A 12814-nucleotide genomic window follows, 5' to 3' on the forward strand; every position below is an offset into this window, starting at 1 on the left:
ATCAAATGTAACGGATTGTAACCTTTATAAATGTATTGAGAGACAGCATCCCCGAGCGGATAAAAGCTATGAAAACATAATCAAGAGGATTCGGAGGGAGAGTAGTCTGACTGAAAGCAATGAGCAGTCATCCATTCAATCTGGACAGTCTCCAGATGTGAAATATACAGTACCAGTCAAAAGTCTGGACACACGCTTCTATTCAGTTGAACAAGAAAGTGCTGTACATTTCAATTCGAGTCGGTGTGCTGATATATTGGTCCCCTAAGTTCTACAATACTACAATCGAGCTGAACAGCCTTTAAAATTGGCCACAGACTCTTATTGTGCTTTCATGTACCCAGTTGAAGATTTATCGCGTATCGTCAATAGTCACACCATGTGCATCATTTTTGTCGTTTTTCTTATTCATTTTGTTTATTATCTTTAATTTGTTGACATGTTGACATGTGTATATTACGACGCTCCTGGTTGTACTTGAAAGCAGCAGCATGGTTTCCTCCTCGTGCCCCCCCTGCCGGACATGGCGAGTATAAATCCGCCGGTTGTCAAGAAGACGCGTCCTTGGTTGCTATCATGGAGGGAGGGTACACAGACAGACTTGGGGAGACTTCGAGAAAAGCGTCAGACTAAAGAGAGAAACCGTTAATCTTTCGCACGACCGGAGAGTTTCTTATTCTCCGAGAGAAGCTGCTGGGAATATCTGCAGTTAAAAGTTTATCTTGCCTTGAAAATGGCCGAAGGAGTTAGCGCGGAGTCTCGCTGGCGTTAGCTAAAACAAGTCACCACGGTTAGCCGGACCTGCCCGGGGCCCCAGGATGCAGGGTCCGCAGGACAGCTTCTTCTTCCACCCGTATCCTATACATGTTCAGCTGTTTATCCAGATCAGTTGTTTTAAAGTAAATTCAGTGAATTAACTGTTAGTTTGACTATTTAAGTAAAGTCAGGGGGCTGCATTTAGGGGACATTAGTCTGGCCGCTGCTCTCCTTAGCTGTCTGCTCCAGGAACCAGAGATTTGGAGGCCATGGAGGCCTGGAAGATGAGAGAAAACTTTTGGTTGAGGAGCAGAAGTTTTGCAGAGCCCGGGCTCGCAAGTTCTCCCTGGAAACCAAACGACGTCGAAAGTCAGTAATAATATAATTAGTAGATCAGTGCATAGTGTGTGTGTGTGTGTGTGTGTGTGTGTGTGTGTGTGTGTGTGTGTGTGTGTGTGTGTGCGTGTGCGCGCGCGCCATCGCAGGCCAAACTACTGTCCGCTTCCGGGACCACTAACCTGCCCAGACTTTTCTAGTTAGCAGCATTATTCTTTTCTTTCTAGAGTCAGCTGCTGCTGTCCTGGGCGCACCACTTGTACGGCTTATGGCTCTGTCCTGGGCTTAGGAGTCTAACTTTGATGCAGAGATGGACTTGACAGGATTTTGCTGTCTAAACCTGGAAACAGATCTGTTAGCCCTCAGGGGTAACTGTGGGTTAGATCAGTGACTGAGACGTCACTTGACTGACAGCCTAAGCTGCAAACTTCAGACCTGTATGAGGCTGTCATGCCTTGCAGATACTAGCAGCCCTGTAAATTTGTGTTTCCAAAATCAGAGGCCGAAGCTAAATACATGAATCAATCAATCTGTTTTCATTTTAAGGACATGGGATAATGTGAGGATATGAATGTGTGGAGGTTTGGTATAATGTGTCATATTGGAGACAGATTTAGATTTCCAGTGACAGGTCATTGTTATTTCTATTTCAAAAGTTCAACAGCATCATGCAGAAAAAAACCCCAATAAAACACATACTTGTAAAAAAAAAAAAAAAACTTCTCTGTCAAAGCAGGTCAATATAAGATAATTTCAGATACTTGTGTGTAAAGTTTGAAAACTTAATACGCCGATAACATTTTTATCAACTGACCTAATTTATTCAGCAATATTGAATTTGATAAGAATTTTTATTCATCAGCACATTGATGCTTGCAACTCAAAATTATAGTGCATGGCACATTGTTACTTTGTTTTAATAATTTGTAATAATATTGGGTAACCACAACTGCAAGAGATTGTTTTTAAATAAAAGTATTAAAGCTAATTGAATTCATGTTAAAAATATTGCCATTGTTGTGTTTAATTTAAAATTTAGTTTAATTCAAAATGAATTACTTCATTTAACCTCTCAAAGTTTCAAACTTTTCTGCTCAAATTACTTGTAAATTAAGATATTCAAAGCTAAATGTGAAATAGTCAAATTCAGTTTTTTTTAATGGAACAGAAGTTGGTTAATAAAAATTAAGCTACTTTTTGTTCTGTGTTTGTCAACACAATTTAAATATCTGCACTGATCTTGCTCTCATTATTTCCTGCTTTTCCCATTGAGAAAGTTATGCTGAACTTTACAGAACCTGTTGGTGTTATTATTGGCTTTCTCTGTGAACCCAGTAGTGAGGGGTAGCTTTAATTTATTAATGACTGTGTTGAAAACATATCTCAAGGAACAGGCTCAAATTTCTGTATATGAAACACAGCCAGTCAAGATTTAATCACTTAAAATGTGCCTGAGGTACATGCTCTGCTCTTTTTCATGGCTCAGGGCTTTGGAGGAAAGACAAAAGCAGTGGGACGTGCAGGAGCAGCGGCTGAGAGAGAACATCCTACAGCAACGCAGACAGCAAGTACAGGATGCAACTGAACGCTTCCAAAGAGCCCATCTACCTCCTTCTCAGAGACGTAGACAATGTTAGTCATGTATCTTACATATGTCTCTTAAAAAATAACACAATAGTCTTGACACATTTTAATTTGTTTGTGTATTTATTTTAGACTTTAGAAGAAATGTTCCAAATATTGATGACGCACTCAGTCAACTTCAGGGCAGCTTGAGTTCTTTTACACGCCAGTCGTCTGTCTTGTGCAGCACCTCTAATATTAGCAGGTAAAAAAAAAAAATAACAACAACCGAATAACAGTTATATCATTCTCATGTGTCCTGCATACTAAAATCACCACATCAGCCACAGCTGTTGGATTAAAATCTCATTGATTTTGTTGATATTTTGAAAAACATTGATTTGTACTAAATTCTACATGAAGCCCTTTCTAAAGGCTAAAGAAAGTGATTATTTTTTTTCCTCATTCTGTTTTTTTGCTAGAAGCTGCACTCCTTCTCCTAAACCTCCCACAGTTTCAAAACCCTCCTACCACCAAGGCCTCTCTGCTGTGGAGGCCTACACTAAACTTCTTCAGGAGCAGAGTATGACCATCTTCAAGAACAGTCAAGAAATTGAAAAATCACGAGAGAAGCTACAAGATCACAGTCCGCAGGTATGTAGGTATCTGAGTGTGCAGGAAAACAAAACTTTTTGTTGTCATGAAAGTGTCATCTCCCCCCTCTATATTCATCTCTCACATGCATACACACATCCCACTAATATTGTAAATCAATGGAGATTATTTAAGAAGAATGTCTGCACTAAAACCAGACTGCGATTCAGTCATTATGATTGCTGGAAGTCCATGGCTGCCATAGATGTTTATAAATTGGCCAAAACTTGTTAAGGATCGGAAGAGAATCTACACAGGGCATCCTGAAGACATTTCCTTGTCAGATGGCAGGGAGTAGTTCATTAAAACTAAAACTAAAACAAATGGCAAGACAAGTTGAAGAAGGCATTACAATGAAATACTGAGCTGATACATTTTCAGGAAACTGGGTTTTTGTGTTCAGCAGTTAGTGTCTGTCAATCTGTGTATAGCATGTAAACACATTATTACAAGGAGAAGGCCTGGTTCCGGTTTTAAGTAGCGTTTGCACCATATAAAATAGTCTACAGTCAGAAAGTTCACACTTCTAGTCAGCTAATCAAACATTTGTCTATTGTAGAAATATCTACTGAGATTTAATATCTTATTTTCAATATGTAATCTTACTCAACTGTATCTGTTCTATAACATCTGTTTAAACACCTTTCTAAAACTCTGTTTCTTTTGACATGATTCTCATATGTTGATAGAAACTGCGTAATATTGCTGTATGTTCCCACTACAGGATGATACAGGTGCTCAATCTGGGTAATCTGGGCACACAAATATGTACATTTTGTATGTAAATAAGTAAAAAAACGAGTTCAGATATTGTTTCCTTCAATGAATGAGCAAGGGAACAAATGATGAAAGAATCATTAACTGATAATCTTGAGAAATTATTTAGCATTAACTACTTTAACTGTCATGCTGGACAAATACATTTTTTTGTGTATTATCCTACACAAGTAGACCCCTAGGGTGCAGCAATGTGACATGGCCCTCTCCTGAACCAGCAACATCCCTCTTTGCTGCCATAAACTCTAGCACCCTCTGGTGACATGTGTTTGTGAACCATTGTTTCAAATTCAGTTTCCTGTTATGCTTGTGTGAAAAATGACTGTCTCCATTAGCTACAGACAGCAGAGGGCAGATGCTTCTTAGTCTAGGATAGGCTTGAAAAGATTCTTTTTTTCTCATAATATCACATCCTGATAAATTTGAAGTCAATCTCTATCGTCTAATATTAGTTAAACATTTTTAGCCCAGTCCATCCTTTTGCCCAGTCTGACCCTCATTATACTGTACTTTTGCATGGGACAAATGAAACTACTGTTTAAGGGCAGCCTTACCTGAGACATTAAACACAACTATATAATTAGAAATTAAAAAATAACTCAACCAGTAGAAGTTAAATATTTGATTTGATAGAGTTCTTCTAACCTTTTGAGAAAATGTGATCATATGATTAAGTAGTTCTTTTTCTTTTCAGGACAGCCACCTCTCTGATTGTTGTAATTCTGAAAGCCTTTCAAGTAAAGACAGTTTGGAAAATGAGGACCTCAACCAAAGTGCACATAATTGCTATTCTTCATTTGTGCTTGACTCAGAGAAACCCCAACTAAACCTGGAAAAGAAAAATTATTTTATTCCAACATCACAGCTAACTTCATCAGGAATGATGCTTCTTGGTGATAATTTAAACCAATCACAAAAACTACACGAGCTTAAACAGAAGAAGAAAGAGGACTATGAAGGGTCTAACAATAAGATGTATGTTTCAAAAGGTTCTTGGGGGTTCACTTCTGGGCAGATGCTGAAAACAGAAACCCAAACTACTGAGGACAACTGCAACTTTTTAAGTTCTTGTGAAATTATTGGTTCAGACTTGGATCATTCTGAGGTACATTATCCACAAAACTGTGTGAACAACAATTTGACACATACAGTTACTTCAGGTACAGCAGTCGAGTCTTTGTGTCCTAAACAAGAGGCTCTATTAGATCCCAAACACCAGAGGGTTCATGATGATAAACATCCATCGGCCACAGAGATACTTTTCCCTGCCAAAAACAGCAAAGACATTTTGTCTTGGGCTCCCCCGAAGCCAAATATTTTTTTGAATGATAGCACAACAGATAATGTCTCCCAAGAACAGACTATTCAGCAAACAGGAAAAGAAAACTCCTATCTGTCATCCAAGAAAGAGCCTAGTGCTTCCATAAACAACCTCAATAAAGTTTCACAGTCAGAGTCCAAAACGGAGAAGTCCACTAATACTGCAATGCTACAGCACACAAGCTTGTCTAACATTCAGTCAGACACTCTTAAATGCCTTAAATGTCCTGAGGAGGATGTACAGAAATTTCCTGTTTCAGTGGAAGCATCTCATTCAGTATGTGAGGTCAGATTCATTAAAGGAATTCTTAAAAAGCCGTCCAAATATATGTCAGGAGACACTGCATGTGTGTATGGCTCAGGGCAATTGATTTTTGCAAAACAAGTAGCTTTAGAGATCAGAGATAGCATTGAATTGACAAAGGTGAAGGCTAAAGACATGGAGGGCAATGCCATCAAAAAGAAGCTGCGTTGGTTTGATGAGGTACATGTGGGAAAAGAGGACAAAGCACAGAACACAATGAAACAGATGAAAGGCAAGTATGTCAGTCTTTCTCAGTCAAAGAAAAACCCAGAAGACCACCAGCTAAGTCTTGCTACAGTCTCAGGGGCTTGCAAGCCTGGATCTAGCATGACCCCTCCAGCCACCACTGGTTATCACTTTACAAAGCAAGCGTGGGCAGATGTTGGGGTTCAAGTCAGCCTACCCCAGCGGCAAGCAGATGAGGTCAAGGTGCCATGGAGTAATTCCAGGACTGGTGGCCCTAAGGTCCCCTGGAGAGAGCGCTCTGCCAGAGCTGGAGCGGGTCCTGTTTCCTCACGGACTAGAAAGGGCACTGTCATACGACCTCAATCTGCCATCGAGGTGAATCAAATTGCCAAACCCCAAGGGAAGATGATGGTGCCCTGCCCACCTCCTCGGATAGATTCTCTGGATGAAAAGACGGCATATATCACTAAGACTCCGTATGGCATGGATCACGCCAGTGTCAACTGTAAACAAGCTGCTGCCACAGAGCAGGCCCTGCATAAGATCACTTCCGAAGGCTTTTTCTCACCATACACACATCATCTAATCGGAACAGATAGTGCTGTTGTGTACACGCCACTGCCGCCCTCGTATGCATGCCCTGTCTCAGCCACCTCAGGTCATCAGGAAGCTCCAGGCTGCAGTAGAAGGAAAGGGATGGCCTTCAATGAAAAAGCCCTTTGTTTGGATTGCACTCCCACAGATGATGAGATCTCCAAGCTCTGGCATGGTGTCCGCAGCGCCTTAGCCACCAAGGATGGTAATGTATATTTTGGCTGACACAACACCACACAGCTTAAGCTTGGTTTGTGTCTTCAGAGATGTGCATGCAGTTTCTCTCCAGCCTATTTGTCTCTACTCATAAGCTATAAAACTTCAACTTTCAATTTATCAATGCATGTATCAGCCACACCACTGTACACTGAATCCTCATTATTCTTGATCCTTAATTTACAATTCAACTCTCAATGAGCTTTTGAATCTGCCTTTTTGTCTCTAACTGTCTACACATATAATCACATTGAAGGAAATTTAGTGGATGGTTTACCAATTTGCAAATCAACTCATATAATGAGTGGCACAGTGTCCTTTTTGTGTCATCTCGGTTTTGATAGTGAAAAGTCAGTGGGGTTGATGTATTTATTACTAATTGAGAGAAAAGAAAGCCAGGTATATCTGTCAAAGTGGACTGAGTTGACCTTAAAAATTTCCTGCCTCACAATGACCTGTTGTCTTCCCTGCTTCGAACCCATGCCAATCTGTGCTCTGTTCCATGTTTCCATCAACGGCAACAGTGTTGTGCGCCCATTCTACTGCTGAGATCAAACAATGGCTCTGAATCATACTTTTCCACTGTACTGTTAATGCTTTTAACATCATCACCTAATAGGCACTTCTGCATACATTTGTACATAACAATTTACGCCCAAGTTGAACAGATCTAGGTTGAGCAGCATAATATGAACAAACTATTCATTTTTTGTGGGCTTTTAGCAGGACAGAAAGCGCTGAGCAAAAGGGAAAGCAGAATGAACAGTTACACAACAATGTTAAGTGGTATCTCTTCCTGCACATTGCATTTCAGTACACAAACTGATCTACATTGTTGACTTTCAGGCTATGAACTGAAAGCATGTGTGGCGTGTGTCTCCTAAACCTCCTGACCATTTTTTAATCATAATTGGCAAGCTACATTTATTGTCTAGCATTTTAAGAAACAGTTGAGTTTCACATTCACGGTCCTCTTATTTTAGGCCTGGACTCAGTGCATAGTAGTTGACATCATAATTTCAAATTTATATTTTAATATAACTTTAATGATTTTAGTGAATACATCTCCTTACAGAAAAAAACATGCTCAAAAGACAGACCCTGGAGAGTGGGCGAGTTTTCAGGAAACACTGCACAGAGCAGAGCAGGCAGTCTTCTGGCTTGGGGAACAGAAGGCTTCCTCAGCCCTCTCAGGTACATGCATGCAATTGCCCTTTGGGGAAGAAGATTGTGAGTAATTGCTAAAGATCAGTAAATGGGTGTGTTTGGACTTGCTGAATCGGTTTTGCAGTCTTTTTAATGCTGTCTTTAGTGTTATTAAAAGCCAACTGAGTGCCACTTTTAATGAATGTCAAAACAAGAATTTCCAGATTGACTGTGGCAGTGTTTTACACATTAATACACATTGATGCATTATGTCTTTGTTTACAACTTGCTCTTCTTGCTGCTGAAATCACCTAGGGTTTTTTTTGTCTTGTTTTGTGGATACTATCGGCAATATAAATATTATGTAAGGTCAGTCTAAGCATGTCTCCTCTTCTGTGCAGCCAACAAAACAGCTGGCAGAGCAAGTCAAAATCTTTTCCAATACTTGCAACATGGCCTTTACAGATGAAGGTATTGTGTTCACTGTACTTATTCTTTGTTCAAGTTAAAGGATTTTTTTACATGTGTTAGAAAACGGAAGTTAAGTATTTTATAAAACTTTTCTCCTATATGTAAATTATTTAATGCTGAGCCCAAAAGTAACCAAAGTACGTGAAGAGATGATGTTAAACAAAATGAATATTCTGAGCCAATAATGTGAACAGAATAGTGACAGCAGAAATGTAGAAAGGAAACAGAACAACTATATTTTACACATAAATACAAACAGCAATAAAAGTAAAGTGGAAACAACTGAGAATGCATGTCTTTGATTTGACTTTGTCTCTGCTCTTAGCACTTGACGGTGCAGCCCGGTTACACCTGGCTGAAGTACATACTCCAGGCCTCCTGGAAGGAAGAGATATTGTAGCTGCCATGGAAACGACCCAAACACAGAGTCTAGGGGCGGTGCAGCAGCGCAGCAAACAGCAGGGACTCACCGGCATTTCCTTGGAAGAGCAGAAAATCCTACTCTCTCTGGATAGACTTAACCAGCAATTGCGCTGTAAGCACTTTGTAAAGGTTGTTTTCATTAAGCCATAACTGATTGACTCTGGCCTAAACCAAATGTTGCGATATTGTCAGTGAAGGATAACCACTGCTGCCTATTGGCCTATTTTTAGGTGTGCGGGAACATGTTGGCAGTAATAATGGCACACCAGGCCTTGTGCTTATTGATGCACCTTCTGTAAGTATGATCAGTTCCATTGTTTTCCTCAACACATTATCTGAATTTGTTAAGCCTATTTTTTTCCTTTTTTTTTCTTGTGTGGTTTTCAGACTAAAGAAATCAAAGTCACAAATCACCTCAAACACTGTCCGTCTTCAGCTAACAACCGCTCTCGATACCTGAAGAAATTCTGACTTAAAGCACCTGAAGTCCACAGTGGTCTCCGCAGTGGTGCATTATACCTTCTGTAACACTGTATAACCAAGCACTTTATAACCCTGTGAGGTGAATGATCTCTTAAAAAACTAAATGTGCCTTTTGGAATTAAATTAGTTTATTTGTTTTGTTTCTGGGTTTGTTTGCTTTTTTCACCATCTGCTTTGGCAAACATACTTAACACAAAAACTTCTTTTAAGCTTTTGTCAAGATACTTATTACAAGCAATAGGAAGTGCCTAGGAAAACAACACTGGCTTCAATTTGTTTAATTTGACAAATGCAAACAGGCCTTACTCCAACCTGACACACAAGCATAATAGACTGGAAAATATATCTCGTGAATTTGTACAAGATTAATATTTATTATTCATTCTGTATTTATTTTATAGAGTGAAACTGCAACTTGATAGCTATTTTGGCACCATATTGTCGGTGAACCGAATAAAGCATGTCAATATACTGATAAACCATCTGTGTGCAGTATGTTTTGGCAGTGTTTTTATTACTATTTCTTCAACCATGTATAAGATTTTCCAGAATCGGACTGACAACTGGAAGTGGTTTATTGGAGAGGTGTTTCAACATTGAAGGTGTGTTTGTCTTCCTTTGGTGGCTGTAGAAATGATGCTTATGTCATGTGAGTGGACTCAACCTGCTGGCTCAACGAGGTGAGCTTCTGTCACACAGCTCCCAGCCTTCTGTTGAACTTCTGCCTTGACCTTTTGCTCTTAAGTCCTGTTTCATTTAGAAATGTTATCAAATTATATTAACATCAGTGGATTAAAGACTGTGTTTTGTTTCCATTATCATTGTGACGGTATGAAATGAGATGGTAATTAATTTAATGTTTCGCTACTATTTCAAAAAAAAGGAAAAGGAAAAAAGGGGGTGCACCGTGGATAGAATAGCTGCAGGGATTATTGATATGAGTTCCCTTGCCCCTCCTTCACCAGCGTGTCTGGTTTTGCCCTTCAGTCGGCCTGCTAGGACTTGCTTCAAGAGGTGGAGGAAGCCCGAGCTCATTTGAAGTGTCAGATTCCCAAGAGTGATGATACTTTTTTTTTGGGGGGGGGGGGTTAACTGCAGGTTTCTGGTTCCCTGCATGCATACATTCTTGAATGTTTCAACAAGGAGCTGTAAACAATGATGTGACTGTGGTGCCTCTCTGCCATGTAGAGTCATGCATCTCCTTCTTGTTATCTTACTCCTAGACTGAGTAATGAGAGTAAATATGTTCATCTTTGGTTCTGCCTGGAGCAGCAGACTGGCAGAGGAAGGGTTGTGTGGGAGATTTTCCACTGTTGTCTGAGACAGGACATTGATGCCACTTTTCTATGATCCATATTTTATTTCATTTTTTTTTTCTTTGACGTTGAGGTGAGCTTTAACATAAATCCTGATGGGTTTATTACCTCACCTGCACATTCATTTCAGTAAATTTGCGCAAATAAATCAAATCAACCAATTTGGCTCGATTAGATTGTCAATTACTGAATTAAACACATTCAGTAATCTTTGCTTTACCTCCAGTCCTTTTACCTTCATCTGTAAATCTTGCACAGATTAAAAAATGAATAAATAAATCCTGTGAACCGAGCATTATGCTCAAACTATCTGCAAAACACTTACCAAATGCAATATTTCACAGTATATTTGCCCTGAAATCTGTTCCATTTGGCCTACTGTCGTAAATGATCAGAGTCATTATGCCACACAATGGTGAGCTTAATGACATTTAAGCCTCTGCCAGCGCAACACCCAGAAACTCAACAAGAAAGGGCGAGAGTGCTGAGAATAAGGGAAGACATTTCCACGGATGCAAGTTCAAGCTTGTGTTTTGGTCATGTTGTTAAGCTTAATCTCACAAGTCTTTTGTTATGTTTTGTTTCAGTTCATTGAATGTGCAATGAATGGGTGTCTGGTGTGGCCCGGGCCTTTGGACAACCGAGTAATTACGACGACGGGTGTAAAAACATTCAAACTGACTGAGCAGGTTTACAGCTGTTTTACAGCTTCAACAATATTGTATATTGAGACCAAAAGTGTTTGGTTTGCAAAAGCTTTAACTGATAAGAAGTGGAAAAAAAAAAATTAAGAAAAAACTGAAATCTTAAATGTAATTTGCTTTGTGTTTGGGTTGCTTTATATATATATATATATATATATATATATATATATATATATATATATATATATATATATATATATATATATATATATATATATATATATATATGTATGTATATATATGTATGTATATATACCGGTCAAATGTTTGGACACAGTTTCCTAGCCATTTGAATGAGAAGGTGTGTCCAAACTTTTGACTGCTTGTGTATATATATGTATATATTTATACATTAGTGTGTCTGTGCTTTGCTTTATTGTGACATACAGTCTGGACTGTATGTCTCCATTAAACACTGTGGGGGCGCTCAAGCTTCCATCTGCCCCTGTGAGTGTAGCAATGCAGTGCGTCACTGCATCCGATAAGAACGCCAGACCCCTTTGAAACAGGGGCCACTGTTCCTCTAAGTCAGGAGCCCAGATCTGTCCGAGGGAAACAGAGCACAGCAAACTGTCCTCTGCTGACACCCCCCAACACACACACACACACACACACACACAGCATCCAGTCAAAGCCCAGAGAGCTTGAGTCTCTTCAGAAAGATGACGAGCTGTTGACTAAAAAGTGACCAAGCTCAGCTAAGTGGGTGGTCCCCTCAGGGCCGCCGGGACACTGCTGTCCATCTCTTTAATGTGTCTGAGTGCATTACAATGATGTGAAAGTGACCACTTTCATCCAAATAATGGGCATCTCTTGACTGACAGCATGTGTACATATAGTCTTTCATTCATACACCAAAATATGTGGACTTATAGCACAGCCTTTAAGTTCTGCACATGCATATATTAGACTATGAATCAAAACAACCACTCGCTGGTGCCGAATGGACACGTGAAAACATAGCAGGATCTGAATTTATAGGAATATGACAGTGATGCAGGAATAGAATAAATAGGGAGCAAAAAAAGGGAGTGCAGTGTGTTTTACCCCCCAAGGATTGCTAAAAGAGCAGTAGTATATATAAGACCTGTCCCTTGCAGTGTTTTACACAGTTTTATTTCACTTCTCATTTGGCAAAACAGCTCCTGCAAAGTTGTCAAACTTGTAGAATTAATTAAAACACGACATTGTAATAAGAAGGAGCAAATGCACAAACTAAACTGAACTTGTTCATCTATGTAGAGACATGAGCGTGTATGTGTCTGGCAGAGAGCAGCTCTTTAATCTGTTCACGGAGGCTTTACAGTGTGGGGGTATTTAACAGGGCTTCATAATCATTCATTCAGTGGATGTATGGGAAAGAGGCTTGAAACAGAGCCTCTGTATCCAAAGAGACTGGATCTTGACAAAATGATTTCTCAATGGAAGAGGGGCCTCATTAGCATAACAATTGTGGGAACTGCATGGATCTACTTTTTCGTGAGCACTGTAAAAGCAAATAAGAGAAAGAGAATAGCACCATTATACACAAATATGAAACAAAGTGTGGTTTTGACAAAATATTG

General features: G+C 39.5%; 1 protein-coding gene across 1 annotated transcript; it reads left to right on the top strand.

The window, feature by feature from the left end:
- The first annotated feature begins 576 nt into the window (after positions 1 to 576).
- cep126 (centrosomal protein 126) lies at positions 577 to 9250 on the top strand. Its single transcript, XM_029517631.1, is given in 13 exon segments — positions 577 to 587; positions 1006 to 1125; positions 2579 to 2733; positions 2809 to 2920; positions 3138 to 3309; positions 3999 to 4056; positions 5769 to 6695; positions 7130 to 7170; positions 7172 to 7234; positions 8254 to 8323; positions 8649 to 8858; positions 8977 to 9041; positions 9134 to 9250. Coding segments are annotated over 13 exon segments (2088 nt in total). The 3' UTR covers positions 9218 to 9250.
- Positions 9251 to 12814: the final 3564 nt, after the last annotated feature.

Source organism: Echeneis naucrates, chromosome 13, assembly GCF_900963305.1.
Source record: "Echeneis naucrates chromosome 13, fEcheNa1.1, whole genome shotgun sequence".
Lineage (NCBI taxonomy): Eukaryota > Metazoa > Chordata > Actinopteri > Carangiformes > Echeneidae > Echeneis > Echeneis naucrates.